Source organism: Galeopterus variegatus, unplaced genomic scaffold (assembly GCF_000696425.1).
Source record: "Galeopterus variegatus unplaced genomic scaffold, G_variegatus-3.0.2 Scaffold8, whole genome shotgun sequence".
Classification (NCBI taxonomy): domain Eukaryota; kingdom Metazoa; phylum Chordata; class Mammalia; order Dermoptera; family Cynocephalidae; genus Galeopterus; species Galeopterus variegatus.
This window is the reverse complement of record NW_007726119.1, coordinates 1479625-1505917: the sequence shown is the minus strand read 5'-3', so window position 1 is coordinate 1505917 and position 26293 is coordinate 1479625. Positions and strand designations below refer to the sequence as shown.

At 39.2% G+C, this 26293-nt stretch overlaps 2 protein-coding genes across 5 annotated transcripts in view; one reads left to right on the top strand and one right to left on the bottom strand.

Annotated features, from left to right (window-relative positions):
* Positions 1 to 8768, bottom strand: part of BIVM (basic, immunoglobulin-like variable motif containing) — a 41119-nt gene extending 32351 nt beyond the window's left edge. Inside the window, exons 1-3 of one of the 3 annotated variants that reach the window (XM_008582663.1) lie at positions 8403 to 8768; positions 4757 to 4840; positions 2754 to 3355 (exon numbers count right to left, since the gene is read on the bottom strand). In XM_008582663.1, the coding sequence (XP_008580885.1) occupies positions 2754 to 3231 (478 nt within the window). In that variant the 5' untranslated portion in view covers positions 3232 to 3355; positions 4757 to 4840; positions 8403 to 8768. The other 2 variants (XM_008582780.1, XM_008582730.1) reach the window with 2 other exon arrangements.
* Positions 8769 to 8893: 125 nt separating this feature from the next.
* On the top strand, positions 8894 to 20484 carry KDELC1 (KDEL (Lys-Asp-Glu-Leu) containing 1). 2 transcript variants are annotated; one of them, XR_551209.1, is made up of 11 exons: positions 8999 to 9429; positions 10835 to 11040; positions 12453 to 12658; positions 12840 to 12917; positions 14184 to 14356; positions 14478 to 14715; positions 16080 to 16289; positions 16967 to 17056; positions 18315 to 18422; positions 18496 to 18647; positions 20247 to 20479. XR_551209.1 is itself a non-coding variant. In XM_008582550.1 (10 exons), the coding sequence occupies exons 1-10, from the start codon at positions 9248 to 9250 to the stop codon at positions 20262 to 20264; spliced, it is 1509 nt and encodes a 502-aa protein (XP_008580772.1). In that variant the 5' UTR covers positions 8894 to 9247; the 3' UTR covers positions 20265 to 20484. The 2 variants fall into 2 exon arrangements, 1 of the variants encoding a protein (XP_008580772.1); XM_008582550.1 differs by lacking the exon at positions 18496 to 18647 and having other exon boundaries at positions 8894 to 9429; positions 20247 to 20484.
* The last annotated feature ends 5809 nt before the right edge of the window (positions 20485 to 26293 follow it).

Genomic DNA, 26293 nt, shown 5'->3' with positions numbered 1-26293 from the left:
ATGTGGGATCCGAACCCTCGGGCGGGAGCGCCGCCGCGCTTCCCAAGTGGCGCACTATCCAGTGCGCCACCGGGCCGGCCCCATAAATTCTAATTAGTTTATAACATTAGGATGTACAATTTAATCCCCATGGTGACCACAAACAAAATGACTATAGAATATACACATATAAACAATAAAATTCAGATTCCCATACCAACCAGCCACCAAAAAAAAAATTGGAAGTGAAAAGAAAATTAAAACATTTCACTGCAAAAAATTGACTAAACACAATAGAAGACAGTAATTCAGGAAATGAGGGACAAAAAAGCTGTAAGTCATATAGAAAACAAATAGCAAAATGACAGAAGTAAATTCTTCCTCACCATAAATTACTTTAAATGTAAAATGGATTAAATCCTTCAATCAAAAGACAGAGATTGGCATATTGGATTAAAAAAATGTGGTCTAACTATATGCTGTCTATAAGAGACTCACTTTAGGTCTAGAGACACAAATAGGTTGAAAGTGAAAGGATGGAAAAAGATATTCTGAGCAAATACTAACCAGAAAAGAACAGAGGCCAAATACAAACAGACCAATACTGCATGATTGCAGTTATATGAGGTTCCTAGAGCAGTCAAATTCATAGCAACAGAATGCAGAATGGGAGATTCCAGGGGTTGGGGGAAGAGGGAGTGGGGAGTTATTGTTAAATGGGTATAGAGTTTAAGTTTTGCAAGCTAAAAAATACCTGGAGATAGATAGTGGTGTCAATTGCACAACAATGTAAATGTACTTAATGATACCAAACTGTACACTTAAAAATGGTTAAGATGGTAAATTTATGCTATCTGCATTTACCACAGTTTTAAAAATGTATTATTAAAAAAGAAATGAAATGGAGAAAGTTAACTCTACAATCATAGTTGGAGATTTTTAAATCTCTTCTTTCAGCAATTGATAAAACGAGACAAAAATTAATTAGAGACACAGAGGATATGAACAACACTTTCAAATATTTGACCTCCTTAATATTTACAGAGCACTATACCCAATGACTGCAGAATGCACATTCTTTTCAAGAACACATGGTACATTCACCAAGACAGACCATATGCTGGGTCACAAAATGAGTCAACAAATTTAAAAAAACTGAGATCATATGTCCTCTGTCCACAATGGAATTAAATTAGAAATCAGTATTTAGAAAAACCCCAAATACCTAGAAATTAAACAGCATACATCTAAGTAATGCATGTATCAAAGAAGAAATCATAAAGAAAATTAGAAAATACTTCAAATTAAATAATAATAAAAATAAAGTGTATCAAAATTCCTGGGCTGTAGCCAAAGCAGTACTTAGAGAGCAATTTAGAACACGATATGCTTTTGGTAGAAAAGTTTTGAATCAATGATCTAAGCTTCCATTTTTAGTCAGAAAACAAAGTAAACCCAAAGTATTTAGAAGGAAAGAAATAATAAAGAGCAGAAGTCAACTAAATAGAAAACAAACAATTGAGAAAATTAACAAAGCTAAAAGCTGGTTATTTGAAAAGATGAACAAAACTGACAAACCCCTAGCTAGACTGATCAAGAAAAAAAAGAATATAAATTACCAGTATCAGGAATGAAAGAGGAGTTATCACTAAAGACCTTATAGATATTAGAAGGATAATACATTTATGCCCACAAATTTGACAACTTAGATGAAATTAACAAACTAATATTTGTCAGAAAGTAATGGGAATCATCAAGCAAACTCCATAATTATAGTTGGAGATTTTAATCCCTCTGAAACTTTCAGAAAACAGGAGAGAACCCTTCCCAATGTGTCTTAGGAGACCTGCATAGCTCTAATTCCAAAATCTGAGAAGACATTACAAAAAATTATACACCCATCACTGATAAATAGATACAAAGTGAAATCCCCCTCACACCCCAGAGAATTATAAATTTACACAACATTCTATGAAACACATTGATTTTGCAAATGAACAAACAGAAGTATAGAGGTTTTGCAAAATGATCAGAGAAGCCAAGAAGTAAAACACAAATCCTCATTCTACCTCTTACAAGCTGTGCAATTTTGGGCAAAAGACTTATCCCATCTGAGACTCAATTTCTTCACCTATAAAATAAGGATAAAAGTACATACTTCACAAAATTCCTATATTATTGTGAGTTCAAAAGAAAAGTGAAAAGCATTAGTATCTGCCATTGTAGTTGTGAAGGTTGTGCTGACTCTAGGTGAAAGACACCCTCTTAAATTGTGCAGTATACAACCTGCTCAGTGGTACATGGAGGCCTAGCTGGATGCTCACATTTTTTTTTTTCTTGCAGCTGGTCAAAAAATTTTAACAAAAAACCCACAAGTTTATATAATAGAAAAGAAAACTAGATGTTTAGTCAGTAAGTATAAATTCATGTCCCTGAAAAACTATGATATGAAATAGCAGTATGGTATTCTAGACATGTCATTAACACTTTCTAAGCTACCATGTACTTGTTTATAATACCTGTATTTTACAGGATCCTTAGATTTTCAAAGCTCTCAAAATGCAAAGCTTATGCTTGAAGTTTTCAGTGGCAACGCATTAATGAAATGTCCTATGTCCAAGGTTATTTTTTTAACTACAGTGACAAACCAGATGATAGCAATGTTCCTTGTTCAGTATTATAACAGGAAAACATGTTTAATCGCAACGGTAAACAAGATACAGTGTTTGTTTTCCCCTTGTTTTCACATACGCACTTCATGGCTCCTTCCTTACCTGATTTGTGCTTCAAATTTGTGGCCACCCCATCAAATTCAGATTTATCAATTTCCCATGCGAGAGGTAGCTTGCCCAGGGTATTGGATAAGTTTTCCAAGCTATTTTCTTCATTATAGATGATTTCAGATGTACTTGTCGGGATACCAACATATCTTGATGAATTATTTCCAGCAGATAAAGAGGTACTATCAGTGAGGCAAGAAGAACGGGTTGGATTTGGAGTTTTATAGATTGAGGTTGCCTGGTTGAGAAAGGCATAGTCTGAGCAGATGGCATAAATTTTTTCCCGAGTATGAGTCACTGGACAGCTCCACGGATAGTGGCCATCCCCTTTGGGACCCAAGGGTGCTCCTGAGGCACTTGTGCAGAAAGATTTTACAGCACCTTGAAAATTCTCTTCAGGAGACTTTCTCTCAGATTTGTGCTCGCCATTTCCAGAATCGTTTGACCTTTCTGTTTCTACAATGTTAGGCATTGAATGCAACTATAAAAGTTTCTGTTACTGGAAAGAAGTTGCAACTCTTTCAGTTTCTTGAAAAACAACTTTGACAATTGTTTACAGCATTCTATAAAAACTTGAGAGCTGTAAAAATGGGCTCCTAAGGAAAGACGGAAGAGAAAGAATGATCAACAATCCACCAGACACCACAAATGGCACTGAAAACCATATCAAGTATTATTCATATGCCTTCATTCAATAAATATTATTTTACAACTACCATACACCGAGAGTCACGATCCCTGTCCATTTATTTTATTTAATTTATTTTTAAATGATGTATTAGAATAATAAAAAAAAAAAAACAAATAGCCCAATTAAAAAATAGGCAAAGTATCTGAACAGTCATTTCTCCAAAGACAATATAGAAATGGCCAATAAGTACACAAAAAGATGCTCAGCATCATTAGGCATCAGGAAACTGCAGGTCAAAACCACATGAGATACCACCCTCATGCCCGCTAGGATGGCTATAATTCAAAAGGCAGGTAATAACAAGTGTTGGTGAGGATGTGGAGAAATCAGAACCCTCATACACTGCTAGTGGAAATGTAAAACGGTCCACTCATTTTGGAACAGTTCCTCACAAGTTTAAACATAGAGTACCATATGGTACAGTAATTTCACTCCTAGGTATGTACCCAAGAGAAATGAAAACATGTCCACATAAATGTTAATAGCAGCATTATTCATAATAGCCCAAAACTGGAAACAACCCAAATGTCCATCAGTTGATGAACAGATAAATATGTATATACATACAATGGAATATTATATGGCAATAAAAAGAAGTGACGTAGTTATCCATGCTACAACATGGATGAACCTTGAAAACATTATGCTAAGGGAAAGCCAGCCACAAAAGGACCAGATAGTGTATGATTCCATTCATATAAAATGTGTGGAGGGCCGGCCCGGTGGCGCACTGGATAGTGCGCCCCTTGGGAAGCGCGGCGGCGCTCCCGCCTGAGGGTTCAGATCCCACATATGGACCGGTTCCCGCTCACTGGCTGAGCGAGGCGCAGGAGCAACACCGAGGGTTGCAATCCCGTTGCCGGTCCCCGGTCCAGTACGGGGGCAACACTGAGGGTTGCGATCCGTTGCTGGACACGGAAAAAGACAAAATAAATAAATAAATAAATAATAAATAAAATAAAATGTGTGGAATAGGTAAACCTATAGACAGAAAGCAAATTAGTGGTCGCATAGGGCTGGGGATTTGGGAGTGATGGGGTTTCTTTTCGAAGTAATGAAAATATTCTATAATTGACTGGGGTGATGAATGCACAATTTTGTGAATATACTAAAAGCTACTGAATTGTACACTTTAATGGGTGAACTGTACAGTGTATGAATTATATCTCAATAAGCTGTCTAAAAAATGATGCATTAGCAAAATTATTTTTAAAAGTGTATAGGCATAAAGGATACATAATGAATAATAGTTATAGATTTAAATCAATAAAAAATACAGAATTTTAATTTTTAAAAGAGCCTTTACCTGGCAAAAAAGTAGATCCAATCCAGTTGTCACTAACTTGTGATCAGTCCCAGGAAAAACCAAATTTCAAATCCAGACTGATTCCTTTGGGGAAGAAAACAGAGAAAAGTTTAAATAGCAGCCAGGGCATTTGAGAAAGCTGAAGATTTATACAAAAGGAAGCCCGTGGTGAATCAAAACATCACAGGTCATGAGGAGAGAACCCTACGCAGGTGCCTGGGCAGAGTGTGCCTGTTTCTCAGGGCGCCAGCCATGGAGCAGCACTTGGGAGATTCCACCCATCCTGGGTGATCACTTTGACTTTTACCAGTTAATATCTTTGCCCATTTGCTTACTTATAAAATTAGAAATGAAAATAACTTTCACAGGTTATAGAAAAACAATCATATCAAAACCATCATACAAATACTTAATAACAAAACCTATGACTTAGCTATAAAAAAAACAGCAGACGATTCACACAAGAGCCCTTGAGGAGAAACTAGCAAAAGTGCTACGTGTTTTTCATGTAATTTAAGGAAAAAAGCTCTATATAAGGAGGACTATGACTTGTGCTGAATAAGATTCCATTTTCTTTACTTTTAAGGAATGCTTTCTGTCTATCCAAACCTGCAGGTAGTGGTGTTTTAGCCATTTGTGCAGTTTATAGTTGTTTGCAAGAGGGTCGGCTTGGTAGCAGCATCACCACCAAAGGTGGAGCCTCCACTGATTTCACTCTGAAAACTTTCACTTTCTTTTTGGTAAAGAAATCTTAGGAGTAGGTGTAGTAGATCCCTAGACAGGAAGCATTTATGCTTTCTCCTTACACATTTCCTGGCGTGAGGGTGATAGTGGGGAAAGATGTAAAGGAAAGCTCACACCTGCGGTTATACAGACCAAACTCTGGTCTTTGTTGAGGAAATGGTTTCTCTGATTCGTAGATGTCCTAGAACAGCATTTTCTACTTATCTGTGATCCTCATGCCTTTCTCTAAAAGCCAGTGTGGTGGACAGAGGTGGGTATGTATTTGTGGTGCTGGGGGTTGTGTGGGTGGGTTGTGGTAGGTGAGAAACAACAGAGCACGTTCACAGGGCACAGAGCAAAGGTCACTGGAGTTAGTTTGGCGAGGGGAGAGAGAACTATTCCAGGAGAGAGAAATGTTCACTTTTCATATCCCCAGCTCGAGTTCAGCTTGCACTTTGCAATAGCTTCCTTCCTCAAACTGAATGGAATTTTGCCTGTGGGGACAGCTCTGCATTGGCAGTGTAGGGATTTTATGAAGTATGCTCGTGTGGAATATATACAGGACAACATTCTGATCAAAAGCATAGGCAAACGGAAATTACTGCATTTGTGCACAAAAGTTAGAATATAGCACTTGATTAATAAAAAAGATAACCATCTGGTTTTGTTTGTTTGTGTTTTTGTTTTCTTTGCTTTTAAATAATGAGCACTGAACAAGAATGATCTCTTTGATTGCAGTTTTACCAAGAAAAAAGTTAAGATTATCGACATAAGTATGTATTTTATATGGTCACATCAAAACTTTCTCATTTGAACCACTTTATGATAATTTCTCCTTCAAAATTTGTGTAATATTTAGGGATTTTATTATATAAGGAAAACACATTACATAAAAAATTGCAATGTGCAAAAAGATGCTACACAGAAAATGAAAATTATCCAAACCCATGACCCCAATACTGCTAATGTTTATTTCCCTTCCATATTATGTGATTCATGTCTATTCTCCTACTACAGCAAGAGCTCCATGAGTCCAAGGAGGCTTCTATTACTGTGTCCCCAGTACTTTGCTCAGATCCCAGCTTTCTTAAAGTGAAATAGTTTATCACTGATATCAGAATCGTTACAGACACTGATTATTGTATTATGTTGTAATTGTAACCTCCGGAAATACTGAAATATAAAAGGGCAGTTTGTCCCTCCACTTAATAGCCTGCAGCTGTCACGGTTTTGCCACATCTCTCTCCTTTTGTGTCTATATTTATAAACCATTCCCAATTCCATGCCCACTCCCAGCTCCCCCACACACCCCGACGAGATGACATTTCTAATTTGACCTGTGAGCAGCTGTTAGAAAATAAAGTGAAGTGTCACTATATTAAGATGTAGTAATAAGAATGATAACAGCACCTAAGGCTCAACTTAATGATATATTCATAAAATCATGCCACAAGCAACGGTATTGATTCATTGTGTGCAAAGCAAAATTATAAAATGGCAAGCTTTAAATGCACCACTAGAGTAATGATTTTTTAAAGTCATTAGAATGAACTGTCCTGTAAAATAAACATTCCGTTTGTAAAGCCAATATTCATCGCCCAGGTTATATTCTTGCCAGGTTATATTTTAAGCCAGCGTTCTTAAGGATCAAGTTTATTAGAGAACTAAACATCTCTTCAGTAACGCCTTCCACATATGACAAATATTATGACCCATGTTCTGTATAGAAGGCAACTGAGACGCAGGGACAGTTAAGTGACTTACTACGGGGCGGATACGTGCGAGGGCGAGACCACAGCGCTAAGGCTCGGCGGGTCTTGCCTCCGTCCTTCGCCACCGGCGCCCTCCCCACGCCCGCCAGGCCCCTTCCCGAGCAGAGGCCGCCGGCCTACGGAAGGATACCGGGTTCCTCCGGCGCACGGGGCCCGTGTCTAGCCCGGACTCCGGGGAGGCCAGGAGGGTCCCCACCGCCCTCCTCTGCGCGGCCACCCCGGCCGGCGCGCCACCCCGCGCCCCCGCGCGCCTCCCGAGGGCCGGGCGGCCCCAGTCCCAGCACCGGCCGAGGACGGCCTAGACCTCCCGACCCCTCCTCCCGCCGGAAGACCGGCTTCGCCGCCAGGGGGAGCGCGCGGAGGTCCGAGGGCCACAGCCTGGAACATGCCCGGGACCCGGGGACGCTCCCGGGGGTGCTAAAGGCACCGGAGCGGGTGGGACGCGGGCAGTTACTGTAGCTGGGTGAAGAGGGGAACCCCCGATTCGGACTTTTGAATAAATGATTAGCTATCACCAATAATGGCAATTACAAAAACGAAAATCGAAAAGAACCCCCTGCCTTGGCCCCCGACCAGGCCCGCTTTGGCTCACAGGGCCACCCGGCCGTCTGGGTTTTCGGGACAGCTGGCAAGAGGGAGGGAGGCGGAGGAGGAGGCTCCGGGTCCGACTCTCGAGCTGACCGTGGGGCGTCCCGCGGGCCGCGCACCCGCGCCGCCTCCTGGTGGCGACCTTGGCCCGGCTGCGGGCGTGCAGGTGGAGAGGACAGCCACCGCGCGCTGGGTGCTCGGGCCCCGCCGATCGTGGCGTGGAGACGGGCGGCCGGACGGGGGCCACCGGTATCCACGAGGGCATCTCCGAATAGAGTTTTGATCCAGAGAGGACCCTCCCTGGCGCTTCTCTGCCCCCTGGGACTCAGCTCCTCACCCTACTCCTTCCCGGGAAGACTGGCGCGATGCAGTGGCCTCCATTCGGACGCCCATAGGGCTCCGGAGAGGCGATGACCCCTCGCAGCCCAGGCGGCGTTGAGGGCGCCTAGAGCAAGAGGGCGACAGCAGGCCCGGGTGGCGGAGCCCGAGTGCCCCGCGGAGAGCCGGGCGCGCAGGGAGCCCAGCCGGCCGCCACTTCAGTCCGTGCCCTCCCCGCGGGGTACCTCTGGCCTGTCCAGCCGGGTCGGGTCGCTGCGGCCGCGGCGGTACCCGGTGGCGGAACCTGGCACCGGATCACAGCTTCCAGCGCGCGGCCGGCGACGCGCCTCTGGTTACCCTGGGGCTGGCGTCTCTCGTCCCATCGGAGCGCGCGGGGACAGCGCCCTGGACTGCGGTGCCCGGCGACCGGTCGTCGAGTATCATTGACAACACCTCTCTTTCATGGTGTTTTACGCCTGCTCTCTGCACGTGCGGAGGATATGGTGACAAAAAATATATTTATATATCCTAGCTGTGCCTCCAGACCCGCGTGCCCCTCTATTGGGCATCTGTAGTATTTGTGTGATCCCCGAAAGCGGTGACCGAAAAGTAAATAAGTGGGTGACAGACGGTAAGAGCTGGCAGGATTTCTACTAGTCCTGTCGTGAACTACATGTCCCAGGGAGCCCAGGGCGCCGGGACCCGTGTCCCCTCCGCCATCCACTCGGAGAAGGCCTTACTAAGCCCGGCCCGGCACGCGGGCCAATCCCCTCGCCGTGCACCTTGGCTGAAACCTAGGACGGATTCGCCCGCAGATGATGCTCTAGTGGCAGGAGCCGCACGAGTGTGTCATTGTCCCGAGAAAGCAGAGTAGCGCGCTTCTTGGCCGTTTCAGCAGAACGACTGGCTCCCTCCACCTGGACACGCCAACGCTCCGGGAGTGATCTTCCCTGGGGACGCCGCCTGCACCGCAGGCGAAGCCCTTGGAGCCGTGTTTGCTGCTGTGATCTGCCAACTTGCCGCTGCCGAAGCCCCGGCTGGTTGCACGTCTTCGTTTATCCGTGGATTATTTCTGGAGTCCGTCTTGTAAATGTTTAGCATTTTGCTGATTTACTGCTTCTTTCTGGGAGCGTTTCCAGCGCTTGCCGAGACCGGCGGAGAGAGGCGACTGAGCCCGGAGAAGAGCGAAATATGGGGACCAGGGCTAAAAGCACATGTCGTCCTCCCCGCCCGCTATTTCTATGTTCAGGCGGTGGATACATCAGGGAAGAAGTAAGTCGAGAAACGGCTTCTTAACTATCTTGGATTGCCGTTCAAACTTATTGTTTCTCCCTCTAGTTTTATCTGCCCAAGAATACGTTTCTCCACAGCAGTTTAAGTTCCAGGATATTTGGGCACGTATCTGGATAGTAACCGGCTCCTCGTCCCAATCAATTTCCCTCTGTAGCTTTAGAAGTGATTCTGAATTATAATACATGTCATGTAATATAATAATAACTCTTCTCCTAGCTATTTTGATAGGGATTCCCGCATTATCAGGGCAAGACAAAGCCCCTCTACTTTGCTGGAAGTGCTATTTCTAACTACTTTTCCTATAAGCTGTTATAAGGAATTTAAACCGGTTGTTAGAGACTGGGTCAACTTCACCTTTCTCTGGTGCTGCCTTCAATTTTCAGGTAGACATCTGCAGGTAAGCAAGTTTTGAAACTCAAAAAGAAAAGTGAGTACAGTTTGAAACTTTAGAGTTTGGAGGGAAAGTATCAAAGTATGAATCTCCTATATGATTGGAGCAAACGTTTACTTCATTCCAATGAATTCAGTACTTTGAAATTATACTTACAGCTTACATTTATAATTCACATACGTCTTTATTTTAATAAAGAAATGATTGTCTATTAATGTTGAATGCTGACCGTGTATACTTATTTTGTAGTGGAAAAATTCTTAGGAATTGAAAGTTTTCCAAAGCAAAGGAAGATTGTAAATTTCGACACTTGTAAATTTCGATACACTACCTACTTTGCTTTTGCCCATGGCTGAGCATGAGTTACAATACTGATATGTTTAAGAATCTTGGCAGAGATTTTTTCAAAATGAGATCATTATCTTTGGAGGTAGGATTTGATTACAAATTTCCATATGACGGGCATGAAATAGGTTGGTAAGAATGTCTTTATGTATGGAAAGCATATGTGTTCTGAGATTATGTAGGTTTGTAGTTTTAACATATTCCCTCGAGATTGTCTAATGACTCTGTTTTATGTTATCTGGCCACTGTCATCCTTTTTTTAAAATCTCAGATCCATCATATTCATTCTGTTACTAAAAGACTAAGAAATAAGCAAGCATATGTTAGAGGGAGAATGTAGAGGTGAATAATAAAGTTTACAGACTGATGAGCATAATCTTTGTGTGTTTGTTCCTTAAAATAATCTTTATAAAAGTAGAAAGCAGAATAATGGTTACCAGAGGCTGGGAGGGGTGGGAGTGAGGGGGAACATTAGGGGTGAACTAATGGGGACAAAACTATGCTATCTAACCTAAGTGAATCATTGTTCAGTATATGCATGTACTGAAACAACACACTGTACCCCACAAAAATAAATATAAATAAAATTGAATTTAAAATAATAATGATAATAATAATCTTTGTATCTTATTACTCTTCACATCACAGATTCACATCTTCTCCAGGTGAAAAGGTTTTCCAGGTTAAAATCTCAGCACCAGATGAGCAGTTCACTAGAGTTGGAGTCCAGGTTTTAGACCGAAAGGATGGGTCCTTCATAGTAAGATATAGGATGTATGCAAGCTACAAAAATCTGAAGATAGAAGTTAAATTCCAAGGTCAACATGTGGCCAAATCTCCATATATTTTAAAAGGTAATTTGGAACATAATTTTATAACAACAGTATTTGAATATGACAATACATGTGTTAATTATAAATAACAATTTTATTAATGTAATAATCATTCCATCAACAAAAATAACTCAGCTTTTTTTTTTTTTTTTACTGAAAGAAAAAAATAGATGTTTCCTACTCGAAAGCTAAATTAGGAGTCCTGGTAAAAGAGAGAAATTCAAGATTTAAATGGAAATTATAATTCACTAAAGAGCAGGGAACATATTAATAAAGAATTCGCTCCCTGAAGACACAACATTAGCAAGAATAATAAAGCTATGTATATGGTCATATATGATACTTTCTTAATTGGAGATATATGACTTAAGTAATGGATAAGTGTTATTTGTGAAATCTGGTAGATCACTTCAGGAAGGGAGATGGCTTGAAGCAAGGAGGGGGAGGGGGTGCTATTGTTTTTTTGTCTTCATTCCAATCCCATTTTCCCAGAGAAATTCTCTGATGTTTTCTTATTAGAGTACAGCTTCGTTACCTAGGGCCATCTCCTTCCCTCCCAGAGGAGACAGTACCCCAAAACAGTGGGGAAGCAGTGTGTATACAAAGGCAGGAATCTTCTTTGTCTCCCTTCCCATTCCAAAGAAAGGTAAATGTTTTTAAAAAACATCCAGACTCCTTTCCTACCTTCCATCAGAACCACATGCTATAGTATAACCTGCTAAACCTTAAAAAGATATTCCATTGTCAACTGCTTCCTGGCTCAGGTAGGAATCTGAGAATTAAAGAAGGAAATGACAATAAAAATCTAAATTCAAATTCTGTTATGTTAGCGTTATTCCTATCAATGTATAATTAACTCATTGTAATATTAATTAAATGAATTGTTTTGAGGGTTGCTTTTGCCCCTTTATAATTTTTTTTAAAGCGTAGTAGGTCTTTGTTTACTTTTGTTGTTATTGATGATGATTCAGCCATTGAGAAAAGTGCCTTAGACACTTTAAGAACCTGTTTGTATAATAGACCACAGAAATATTAATTCATATCACTTTTGTCTTTCATTAAAACAGGTGTACTCCTCTATTATCCTTTTACCAATGTTTGGTTATTCTTAAGTACACAAAACAAAGAATAATGAACTATAATATCCACTAGAGAACATAAATTAGTACCCATTGGCTTTCTTTTGAACTCATGTACAGTAGACCTGATTATGAAAATATCTCAAGACTTCACTGTGAAGAGCTGCCAGAATACAAGGATGACTTACTATCAATGCACCAATGTAATAAAAATGTACTTCTTTTAAAATGTGTCTTTGATCAAAATGCCCTAACTAGGCAAAATTCATGAAGTCACAATATGGATATTTGTTATATGTTTCAGATGCTGAGTGGAATTGTTACTGTTGTACTTTGTCATTTGTATGTGAATAGGGCCAGTCTACCATGAGAATTGTGACTGTCCTTTGGAAGACAGTGCAGCCTGGCTTCAGGAGATGAACTGCCCAGAGACCATTACTCAGATTCAGAGGGATCTGGCACACTTCCCTACCGTTGATCCGGAAAAGATTGCAACTGAAATCCCAAAAAGATTTGGACAGAGGCAGAGCTTGTGTCACTACACCTTGAAGGATAACAAGGTACAGCACATGATTGATGTGTTTGTTTTAGTGATTTGTTTTGTTTTGTTTTGACCACTTGTCTATAATTAACTAAATAATTTTATTAAGCATCATTCTAATGAGGATCATTATGACAAGCTTTTCTTCAGTGAAGTGTGCCAGTACTTTTAGACTAACTAAATGTAAAATTCTCTTTCAGGTTTACATCAAGACTCATGGTGAACATGTGGGGTTTAGAATTTTCATGGATGCCATACTACTTTCTTTGACTAGAAAGGCAAGTATATATTTTCTCTTATATGTAATAGACAGTTTAATCTTTTGTTTTACAATATAATTTTGCAAAATAAAAATAATAGCAATATCAGGGGTGTTCTGTCCTGGAGCCTTATTAGAATACTATTCTGAAGTTTTATGTCGTGTAGGGTATTGTATTAGTTTCCTAGGGCTACTGTAGCAAAGCACACTACTACAAACTGGGTGGCCTAAAGCAACAGAAATTTATTCTCTCACAGTTCTGGAGGCTAAAAATTATTTTGGTATGAAACCTACACTGAGTCCAAAGAAGACTTGCCTTATACTGAATACTGTTCCTTGGTATAATGTGCTTTAGGTTCTAAATTCTATTTAGTGGAATACTTTGGCAGTTAAATTAAAATGGCTAATATGGAAAATTATACGAACATTTTTAACAATTGTATATTTATTTATAATCAATTATAATATTTGTTTATTGAATAATCTGTGTACGTAACTTGATTGAATCATTCATGGAAAATCATAGTACTTTTCTTTTTAAGACCGCAAAGCATTTACAGTCAGTTAATTCTGAATATTAGTAATTACATAGCATCAGTATCATGCCTCCTTTAAGCTAAGTCATCAGCGTACTGGCAGATTTTTCTTGCTTTGTCAATCCATGAAAAAATAAGAATGTTCTTCAGGACCCCCATTTCTCAGATGCTTCTCAGACTGACCAACAGAGTTCTTGCCTAAAAAATATGTATCTCCTGTTTTGCAAATACTCTGAGCATTTTCCATGGCTAGATAAAACAGGACCTTTCAACGTGTTCACATGTTTGTCAGTAGAAGCAGCATAGCTCAGAAGTTACTATACTGACCTTAGTGTTAGGCTTCCTGAGTTTGAATCCTGTTCCCACTGCCTACCTCACTTCCATTTTAACAAGAAACTAGAGTTAGAGTCCCAAGTGCTGCTTTTTCATTCTTTCCAGTAATTCCCTTTCTCTCCTTGGTCATCTTAGAGTCTCTTGGCAGCATTAGAACGGAGATTACCTTTGCCATTTCATCCCTTTTGTAGTAAGCCTGTTGGCCAATTTCAACACCATAGAAAGAAAACCTAGAATGTTTATACATATGGCCATATTCTGAAAATATGGCCCACTGTCCAAACCAAGGTCATCATCTTTACCTGAAACTTGTAAGATTGGCCTTTCATTTGGTGCAATTTCTAATTTTAATTCATAATTATAAGGTATTATCCAATGCAGTAATGTGAATAAGCTCTTTGTTTTCTTTTTCCCAGGTGAAGATGCCAGACATGGAGTTTTTTGTTAATTTGGGAGACTGGCCTTTAGAAAAAAAGAAGTCCAATTCAAACATCCATCCGATCTTTTCCTGGTGTGGCTCCATAGATTCCAGGGATATTGTGATGCCTACCTACGACCTGACTGACTCTGTCCTAGAAACCATGGGCCGGTGAGAGATGGGCCAGGGTTGACCCAGAGCCTTGGTTTGCTTTCTTTGGTGAGTTCTTTTCCAACAGCCTTTGGGATGTGATGGTTTGGGAGGAAAATCTGTTGCACTTCCTGTCTTCTAGAGTAAGTCTGGATATGATGTCTGTGCAAGCTAACACTGGTCCTCCCTGGGAAAGCAAAAACTCCACAGCTGTCTGGAGAGGGCGAGACAGCCGCAAAGAGAGACTCGAGCTGGTTAAACTCAGTAGAAAACACCCTGACCTCATAGATGCTGCTTTCACGAACTTTTTCTTCTTTAAACACGATGAAAGCCTCTATGGTCCCATTGTGAAACACATTTCATTTTTTGATTTCTTCAAGGTATGACATCATCAGTGGCCAATCCTTTCTCTGTTGTTGTTGTTGTTGTTCATGTGTAAATAATGCTTTGGGGAAGGGAAATTGAAGCCTGTAAATTATAGGGAATGGGAGAGGTGATCACAAGGTTTAGTGAATATCAAGGCATAGAGGCCGGGGACTGGTTTGCAACCTGGGTCTGTACTCACTACCCAGCCCTCACACTCAGTATGCATTGAGGGACCCTGGAGCTGGGTAGAGCTGTAATTTTTTTCCAGCTAATCCTTAAGATAAGCAAATGTCAGCTCCAAATCCTTTTTTATTAATAAGTACATGTAAGTCATTTTACAAATATTTTTTCCTAGAGCCATAGCATTGCAACAAACTAAAGAAGATATAAATCAGGGGTCTCTTATCAGGCCTTGTGGTGGGGAATGTCTTGCAACCCACCCACATGTTCTGCCTAGGAATTCTAGGGATCAGGGATTGTTCTGTGTCTAGAATCTGGATTGCTCATGTTTCCCAGGGAATACTCCTTTTTCTAATAGCTCCCTTTTTCAGACAGTAGGCACTGCCCTGCTCTCTAGATCACTCAGTGGTTTCTGAAGTCCCATGTGGTGGAAAGACAGGTGGGCAGAAGGTAGTCACCTGTCTATGGGGGAATGCAAGTGATTACTGAGCTCTGTCTGCCCTGCAGATGGCCAGGTTTGCTCTTGGTAGGTTATGTGGAGGTAGGTAGACCTAAAGAATGTTATAAGTAGAATTGTCTGTGTTTTCTTTCGTATGCATATCTCAAAGACTTTGAAAGAAATCATTAGAACCAAAGAGACCAGATACTAGGCATTCCTGCTCAGAGGGAAGGGTGTTACAAAGCCTTGGCTTTATCCCTGCCTGTTGAATTTTTTACAACTAGAAGCTATTGATTACCACAGTTCTATCAATATTTTTGTTTATAGATGCCCTTGCTCCAGAGCTTGTTAATTTCCTTAAGACATGTGTGACCATCTGGTATTTTAAAAACACAGTTAATGTGACACAGAATGTGCCATTGTTAGGTGCACATGTGTAGTCACTAAAGTAGTAAAGGAATTACATCACAAATCTATCTTTCCTGATGTTATAGCCTTAGCACACAGTTTTATTTTACTGGCTATTTCAATATTAGTTTTGGTGCCCCCTTGGGAAATTTAGTAGTGCACTGAAATGAGCTTTTAGCTCCAGGTCAGCATGTTACGTAATAGTGCTTACTAAATGGAGAAGGCAGATGCTGAATTTGACCATTTTGTATCAGAGGATAGCAAATGTTCATTTGTAGAAAGGGTTGGAGAACAGAGAGTGGGAAAAAGGAAATTTAATGGAGGTTCTTATACTTCACTGCTGTTTTGCAGCATAAGTATCAAATAAACATTGATGGCACTGTCGCGGCTTATCGAATGCCGTATCTACTGGTCGGCGACAGTGTTGTGTTGAAGCAGGACTCTATCTACTACGAGCACTTTTACAATGAGCTGCAGGCCTGGACACACTACATTCCAGTTAAAAGCAACCTGAGTGATCTGCTAGAAAAACTTAAATGGGCAAAAGATCACGATGAAGAGGTAAGGTCAGTCTACTAGAAGGCTTACTTCCACTCATACCCCAATAGCACGGGTCTCTTTGAAACATCTTGTGCTTGGAGAGCATTCAGGATGCTCAGACAGGGACTTTTACCTGTAAATGGGAAGCTGTCTGCCCATGGATAGCACAGCAGTTCCCCTCAGGGTGAACACAGGCATTGTGTCTTAGATTAACTGTCTACTCTGCATTTAAAACAAAAAGCTAAACCTTTTTCTTTCATTAGGGTTGTCTGAGCCACAAACACTCCTCTATGTGAAAATTAAGATGGCCAATTTGGCAGGAGGAGTCACTAACTGTGCTATGGATTAAAATGAGGGATTATGTAAATAAGCTAATTGACTGCTGAAAATTGGAACACAGGGTATTAATATAGCTTCATTTACAAAATCATTGCTACTTCACTTGATGTAAGCCTTCCCTCTCCAAGAGAGACTTCATTCTGCAGGGCCCAATATGACCTCTCAGACTTTCAAGCCTTAAAAATCTCCCTTTCATTTGAACAAATATACTCTGTTAAACGTTCTTTTTATCACATGAGACTACCCCCGAAGATATGTTTCCCACTAGTGTCCCACTTTTACAGTGTACTCTGAAGATCAGTTTGCATGCATCTGCATGGGAGAAAATATGTTCCAATAAGGATTTTTTTGTTCCTCAGGCAAAGAAAATAGCAAAAGCAGGACAAGAATTTGCAAGAAATAATCTCATGGGCAATGACATATTCTGTTATTATTTCAAACTTTTCCAGGTCAGTGTTTTCCAAGAAAATAGTCATATAACTTATAATTGGACATGTTAAGAACAAGTAATATTTTACTTAACAATTTCTAAAAGTATATTAATTTAAGGAGATATATGAGGGGTCTTAAAAAAGTTCATGGAAAGATTCATATTATCTTTTAATCGTATTCTTCCGTGGACTTTTGGAGTACGCTTGTATGTACTTCTGTGAGTGAAAATAAGAAACAAATATTAAGGAATAATTTTTAAAATACTTGAAAACCAAAGATGAGCTAATGGAGAATGTTACAACCAAGTGAAAAGTGTCAATATCAGAACTCTGTGGTATGTGGTTAGGAAATTTGTCTGTGATCCTGCAAAGTTACTGTGCATGGATTCATATTTTCTTTTTGTATGAATTGTCCCCACCTTACCATTTCTTTGTTTATGGTGTTTTTGACCTTTTGTCTTGACCCCATATGAGCCATGACTTCCCTTGGAAATTCTTTCCATGGACCTAAGCATATAAGGATTGTAATCAAAGCATATCTGTCTAAAAGACTCTTTTAACAATGCAGTAGTAAACAATTCATTTGTTAATAGTAGTACTAGATCTCGGTTAAGATTTTTATCTCAGAATTACAGATACTGAGTCCCATGTCTTAAGCTCTGCTACAGAACAAAGTTGCTCTATTTCTGGTCTGTACTGGCCCATTCCCATTTTGTAACCTTCCCTAGGAAATGATGAAGGGATGCAGAGGGTGAACTGTGTAAAATGAGTGAACTAGAGGGATTTACTATGTGAATTTGTAAAGATCCACAGGGTAGTATTCATTCATTCAGCTGATATTTAGTGTAAGTACTTAGCACAATGTCTAGCCCAGAATAAGAACATAAAAAATGAAGATGATGATTGAGGCTTGTGCATGCGAGCCGTGGTGGAGAAGGCAGAAATAGTCTTTGTCTTCAAATTCTCAGTCTAGAGAAGATCGTGCAAAATTATTTTTACTATAAGGCAGAAAGTGGTTTTAAAAAAAGTAATATAAATTTAGGACAGAATAATAAGAGATGTGTTTGGGAATAGGCAGCCAGTGTTCAAAGGACAGCCACCTCTCAGCAGCTCTGTTGTTGGGTGTTTGGGGGGAGCAGGTTACGGAGGACTTTGCAGATCACAGTTTGACACGTGAGTTAAATGGATCATAGCCTTATAAACTTTAGCATGAATAGTTTGGTGAATATACTCAAAGTGTTGTATATGGAATGCTTTTATATTGTTGTTGAAACAGGAATATGCCAGTTTACAAGTGAGTGAGCCCCAAATCCGAGAGGGCATGAAGAGGGTAGAACCACAAACCGAGGACGACCTCTTCCCTTGCACATGCCACAGGAAAAAGGTAACCAGACTGACCTTCTGGCCAGTGTGAGAATAATAACTAACGTCATCCAAATTTGCATTCATTCTTTTAGTCATTCAGTCAGGCAGCAAGTATTTGAGTTCCTCTTGAGGCCTCCAAGCAATTCAGTTTGCCAGAGAGACAGATATAGTAGACAATAACAATGCACAAGAAAGGGCGTTGAAATGCAGTGAAATGAGAAGACACAGTAGCTCCCTGGCAAAGGTGAGAGAAGCCTTTTTCAATGTGAAAATTCAGATCACATGGCATTTGCGTAGATGTTTACAGTTTGGAAAGTATTTTCATGTGTATCATCTCTCGCTCTCATCTCCTCATGAGATAGTTTCGGCAAAGTTCATCATCCCAATTTAGAGATGAAAAAATATATAACTATGGCCCTGGCCGTTTAGCTCACTAGGGTATGTGTGGTGCTGGTAGCACCGAGGTCACAGGTTCAGATCCCCATATCAACCAGCTACCAAAAAATATATGTATATGTATATATAACCCTGATGATTCCTGTTATTAAATTATTCATTTTAAAGCAATCTCTGTTGATAGCAGTACATAATAATTTCATTTATAAACATCAGATTCATATATGGACTTAACATAGAAAGGACCTAGAGGTCATCCAATAAATGCCTTTATATTATGATTAATGAAACTGAGCCCAAAGAAGAATTTAGCTCAAAATCATCTTGCTGGCTTATAGCAAATCAAAACCAGTTTCTCATCATCAGATTGTGTGTGTTTGTATATAAAGACGTAGAGTGGCAGGAGAGGGTTGTTTTGATTATAGTTGTCTTTTTGTTTAAAGAAATATAAATTCCGTAAACTGTGGTGGTTTTATATGTGTGTGTATGTTCAAAATATGCTGCCTTGACATTGTTTGAAACAACATCATCATGTTTCTGAATGAAAAACTCAAAGTTGTGGTATTATAACCAAAGATGAGAAGGCAGATTTGGCAATTATTATGTCTACCTCTCAAGGAGGTTTAAAAAGAATAAGATGAAACTGGCCCCAGTGGTGTGACAGAACCAGCTCATAGGAGCTCATCTGTTGTTAAATATTCAGGAATTTTGCACACTAGTTAAATTTTTGGTAGTTTGGAATCAGCCTGGTGGAATATGTACACCATGACAATCAGCACATGCTACAAAACAGAATTTTAGTTGTTTTGGTTGTCTGGGGTTTTTTTTTGGAGAACCGATTTACCACTAACTAATGAGCCCTCAGAAGTGATACGTCGTCAGAATTAACCCCTGTCCCTGCTGCAAGGTCATAAAATCAGTCAAAGCCAATGGCAAAACGGGAATTGCCATATCAAAAGGTGCCCCCTCATCAAGTTCATGATTTGATATCAGAACACTTATCACTTTGGCCCCAAGGAGATGGGGCAAATTTCTTCCTCCACTCCTGCTTAATTTTTTATCTTTATCTAAGTGATTTAGAGGAGGTACCAAATCAGTATCTTCCACCGATGAGTAGACATTAGGAGCCAGAATGAGAATCTTGTTTATTTCTTGCTTATTGTCTACCCTAGTCTTTCACTGATACTGTTCATAACACAAGAGCTTTACAATAATACAGACCTGTGGATGTTTGGTTTCCCCATCAGTAGCACTATGAAATACAGTGTGATTTTATCCTTGGGTGATTCTAACCCTCTAGAGATAGCTCTAGGCTCTAAAAGCCTCTAGCAGTAACTTGTCTTTTTTCCTCCTCTCATCTTTAGGGGAAAATAATAGACTAACGTCAGTCTTCTTGACTCACATAAGACTTCTTGATGGCTCTAAATATTTTGCTTCTTAATTGCAGACCAAAGATGAACTCTGATATGCAAAATACCTTCCATTCAAATAATGGTGCTCTGAAGACGCTTCTTAACTGAAAAGAAGAGTGTTTTTTAAGTATTAATTCCATGGACAATATAAAATCCGCTGTGTGATTGTTTAGATTATGAAGATATGTTTCTTCTTAATATGCAGTATTCCCATAACTGTTCTTTAAAGCACATTTTTAGAATTTTATAATAAAACCACCTTTATTTTGAAGGCCTCTGTTGTGCTAATTATTAGCTGTGTTTGAACATGGAGCAGTAAAAAGAGAGGGAGTCTGAGTCCTTGACTCACAGCAGCCCCAACCAACTGCTCAAACTTGGTGTACATGACAAAGCAATAAACCTCTGTCTCTCTTAAGCCATTATTATTTTGGATATTCAGTCACTCAGAGCCAAACCTAATTTTAACTAATATGTTATACAACACTTGTCTTAGTCCAGCCTCTGCTGGCATCTTGAGTCAAGTCTTTCACCACTTCCTAATGTGTAGCCTGTAGTCTGGCAAAACCAATTCCCTTGTAGTTCTGTCAATGCCTGTTTCCTTACCTTCCTGGTCCATGCTTTTCCCTTGCTTGGAATGCCATAACCCTCTCTTCTTCATCTAGTGTAGACATCCTTCAGTGCTCATTTCAGGAATCCAGAATCACTTCCTCTGACTCTCCCCCTCTGCATACTTGTTGTGACCTAAAAGAAACTGAGGCCAACCATATAAAGCATAGTATTTATACGAAGACTGCAACCAGGGAAATGCATAGGTTAGTTTGCCCTGAGAAATGCGCTCCAAAGGGGACCAGCAGAGCTTAGCATTTTATAATCACAAGAAAGGGGAAGAACCAAGGGAGAGAGAAGAGGACAGCCCTCCTTATCATTATGTCTGTTTTCCTTTTATTTTTTTGTTTTGTCGATATACAATGTGGTTGATTATTGTGGCCCATTACCGAAAACTCCCTCCTACCTCCCTCTCCCCCCGTCCCTCCCAACAATGTCCTTTCTGTTTGCTTGTCGTATCAACTTCAAGGAATTGTAATTCTATAAAAAAGCATGAAATACTACCATTTGCAACAACATGTATGGACCTAGAGAGAATTATATTAAGTGAAACAAGTCAGGCACAGAAAGAAATATCACATGTTCTCACTTATTTGTGGGAGCTAAAAACAAATAAATAAATACACAAAAAAAGGGGGGTGGAGGGAAGAAGACATACATCTGTTTTTCTATTGGTCATGTGATGTATAGATTTGGGATTGTTACTAGATTACGTCCTACATGCAGGGATCTAGGGTAAGGGTTATGAGGAGCATTCTAGGTTATTTTATTAATTCTGGCATCAGTCTGTCTGCTTCTAAGTAAAATGGTCTTATGATAACATTTGCCAGGATATAGGACATGACTACTGACATGTTCCAGATCTCTCAAGGCACTACAACTTAGCTGATCTATCAGAGTGGATTTTTGGGGTTGTCACTTTTATCGATATAGTCACCATACTATGTGTTAATTATCTATTTGGTTGTCTCCCTTATAAGATATTAAGCAATTTGATTGCACAGACCATGTTCTTCTTCTTTGTAGCCCTAGGATCTAAAAGGGTGCCTACAACTAGAAAGGCTTAATAAATATTGAATAGGTGAATGAATGAATGAATGAAAATCCCTTTGAAATGCAGTTAAAAAACTTAAAAAGAACTAAAATCCTAACATCATATATAATGTCTTACAAATTCCGTTACCTAATAGTCTCCCTTCCATCCATCTTCCAGTTAACCTTTTATAATTTTTTTAAAAATTATGAAATATACATACAGAAGAATATAAAACATATATCGGTAGTTTAAAAATAATTGTAAGAAAACATCCATGTAACTACTGGCAAAGATTCTTTCCTTGACCAAATTTTCACCAGGCTCCTGAACCTTCTCCTAATCTTACCTGTTCACTGCCTTGTAAAATCCAGTTTTAGTGAGAACCTTGCTAAATCAGTTTAACAAAAATCCCCCATCCTTCATATCTGATCACGCTCTATATCTAATCAGGTTCTTATCTCCCATCATTCCCCATGGATTGTCTGATCACACTGGCCTGTCTTCAGTGAGAATCCCGATAAGTCTCTTTAGCCAGAATCTCCCTCACCCCGATATTCCTTTTGGTAATTTCCCATCCCGTAGACGCCTACCCTGCTCTGGTTTTCCTTTGACACTACTACATGGCCTCAGAAATAGAACATTGCTGGGACCTTAGAAGTGCCCTACATGCCTCACCCTGTCCCATCTCTTCCCTGCTCCCAGTGAACCACTATCAAGATGGATTTGATCATCTTTTTCTTGCTTTTATTTCCAGTTTTACCACTACGTATATTTCCCTAAGCAATGTAGTTTAATTTTGCCTATTTTGAAATTTATGTAAATGGAATCATACCAAACATATTTTTGTTGTTACTTGCATATTGGTGTACATAGTGGCAGTTAATTCATTTTTATATGTAGACAATATTTCCTCATATGAATAGAATCACTTTATTTTGCAATTCCATTGTAGATAGACATTTGGGTTGTTCCCATTTTTTGGCAATTTCAGACAATACTTCTGTGAACATTCTTATCCATGTTTCTTGGCTGCATTTGCTTAGAAGTAGAATTACTGGGTTATAGGTACGTACATCTACAGTTTTATTAGAAAATGTCAAATGACTCTCCAAATTGATTGTCCCAATTTGTGCTCTCTCCAGGAGTTTACAGGATTTCCAGTTGCTTTACTTCCTTGCTAACAGTTGATATTATCAGACTTACATTTTTTGCCAATCTGATTAGTACAAAATTGTAATTCATTATGTTTTAATTTTCATTCTTCTGATTACTAATGAGGCTGATCATCTTTTCTTGAGCTATTTGTGTCGCCTTTCCTATGAAATTTTTATTCTTTTTTTTGGGGGGGGGGGGCTCATTTTCTTACTAAGTTGTTTGACTTCCTGGTAAATTTACATAAGTACAAGGGGTCTTCAGAAGGTTCATGGAAAAATTTATATTATCTTTTATATTCCATTTTTCCATGAATTTTTTCAAGTACCCTCATATACTTTAGAGCTAGCACTTTGTTGGATGTGTATGCTGCATACCTCCTACTTTATGGTATGTCTTAGACTTTCATTGCAGTGTCGTTTAATGCTCAAAAGATCGTAATTTTAACATATAGGATATATCAATCTTTTCCTTATGGCTAGTGCTTTCTGAGTCTTATTTAAGAAATCTCTCCTTATCCCCAGGTCACTGAACAAGTCTCTCATGTTATCTTCTGTATGAGTTTCCTAGAGCTGCCTCAACAAATTACAAAAAATTTGGTGACTTAAAACAACAGAAATTTATTCTCTCACAGTTCTAGCTGCAAGAGTCTGAAATCAAAGTGTTGGCAGCGTTGGTTCCTTGCAGAGGCTCTGAGGGAGAATCTGTTCCATGCCTCTTTTCCAGCTTCTGGTGGTTGCTAGCATTTCTTGGAGTTTCTTGGCTTGTAAACACATCACTACAATCTCTGCCTCTGTCATAACATGGTCTTTCCCTCTGTGCATCTCTGCATTTTCTCCTTTTCTGCCTCTTATAATGACACTGTTCATCAGATTTAGGGCCCATCCTTAATCTATATGATGATCTTATCTCAATAATTTTAATTATTTTTGCAAAGACTCTGTTTCTAAATAAGGTCACATTTCATAAGTAGCCAAGTTAGCATTTGGACATACTTTTTCGGGGCCACATTTGAACCCAGTGCATCTTCTCAAAACATTCCCTTTGTCCTTGTTAGTCTAGTGGTGAGTATCGCCTCCTATCACACAGGAGACTGGGGTTTGAAGAAAGAAAAGAATAAAATCATTCCCATTGAAATTAGGAACAACATAAGGATTCCCAACATCACATACATTCACAATAGTGCTGTAAGTCTAAGCTAGCACAGTAAGTCTAGAAAAGGTAGAGAGTATAAGGATCGAAAATAAATAAAATTGTCATTAAAAGCAGAATATGTTTAATACACAGAAAATCCAAGTGAATCTACAGATAAACTGTTGGAATTAACAACAAATTTGGCATTTGCCAGATAAAAACTAGCATATAAAATTCAAATGAGTTTGAATATACCAGCTAATAAGAGAAAATGAAATAAGAATGCACAAGATAGTGCTTACAATAGATTTGAAAACTATGAAGTACTTATTTGAGGAATTAAATCTAATGGAAATGGACTAGACCTTTACATGGAAAATGGTGAAAACTTTAAAAAAATCTAATTAAATTGAAAGATAGTATATGTTTATAGATTGGCAAAATCAGTATTAAAGATGTTAATTCTCCCCCGCATTGTATATAGTCATTGTAATCTTAATCAAAATATGCCCTGTCTCTTTTTTTGTGAAACTGTACAGACTTTTTCTAAAACCATTATGGACCTGCAAAGTTTAAGAGAAGTCACTCTTGAGAAAGGATGAATTATGAGGACTTTTCCCACTATATAGCAAGACTTTTTAAAAAGCATTAGTATTTAAGACCATATGGCTCTGGTGTAGGGATAGAAAAAGACAGAACAGTACCAGAATCGTGATGCATAAACAAACCCATGTATATGTGGAAACTCAGTCTATGAAAAAGAATTGCAGATGTTGGAGAAAGGTTGCACATTTCAGTGAATGAAGCTTCCATCCATACATGGAAGAAAAGTAATTGGATCTCTAGCACACATGATATCCAAAGATCAATTTCATGGAATTAGTGACAAAAGCAAAACATAATATTTTTAATCAGCAAAGAGGCTGTCTCTGCATTATACTAACAGTATAAACTTCAGCAGCTGAAGTGGCCAAAGAATTATTTCTTTCACTTTGTGACTCTGAAAAATAAAACCTTAGGAGTTGTTGCCAAAAGATAGCAAATCTAGGAGTTTCTGGAACATATGTTTCTTATTATACAATGCTTTTTCTTCATCCTGAGAGGGATGCCATTTTAATTCATCACAGTGTCACTGCCACAAATGGCCCATGGTTCCCTGGACCTCAGTGATGCATTAGTATAGCAGGAATTCCTCTAACAAACACCGCTTCTTGTGGTAAAAATAAGTGAAAAGTAGGTGCTAACAGGATGGAATTCATACTGTATCCCTGCTTGTCTTATAAATCTTTTAAGTCTAAATGGGCAGAGTTGAGATTCCAATGAGGAATTCGAGACTGACTTTGGTTGTTGTACGTGGAGTATGTAATCTGTTGATGGATGATAAACTTGGCATGTTTCTTCTGTCAGTATTTTTTCAGAAAATCAGAATTTCAGTATGAACATTTGAATTAGGGCATGAGAAATCAAATAGAAAGTTTTATATGCTTATATAAATGTATATAAATTTTTCCTTCTCCAAAAACTTTTTTCTTCAACTTAATTTTTCACTCAGCAATACATCAATGTCACATTTTAAAAAATATTTGGGGGGGCTGGCTGGTTAGCTCAGTTGGTTAGATCATAGTCTTGATGACACCAAGTTCCAGGGTTCGATCCCTGTACCAATGGCTGCCAAATAAATAAAAATATTTTGAAGGGGGGAAAAGGGATAGTCATGGTTATAAAGGACTAGCTTTAGGGATACTTCTGGTGATGAATTACTCTTGTATCTTGAGTATAGTGATAGTTACACAAATGTGTACACATGATAAAACTGCATGGAGCTACACACACACACACAAATGAGTGCATGTATAACTGATAAAATCTGTGTGAATTGTACTAATGTTAAGTTCCTGGTTTTGATATTACACTACAGTTATGCAAGATTGCTACCATTGGGGGAAACTGGATGAAGGGTGTATACAGGACTCCTCTGTACATAATTTTGTAACTTTCTGGGAATATATAAGTATTTGAAAATAAAAAGTTAAAAAATAATAGTTTGGCCGGCCCGGTGGCGCACTGCGCTAGTGCGCCGCTTGGGAAGCGCGGAGGCGCTCCCGCCGAGGGTTCGGATCCCACATACAGACCGGTTCCCGCTCACTGGCTGAG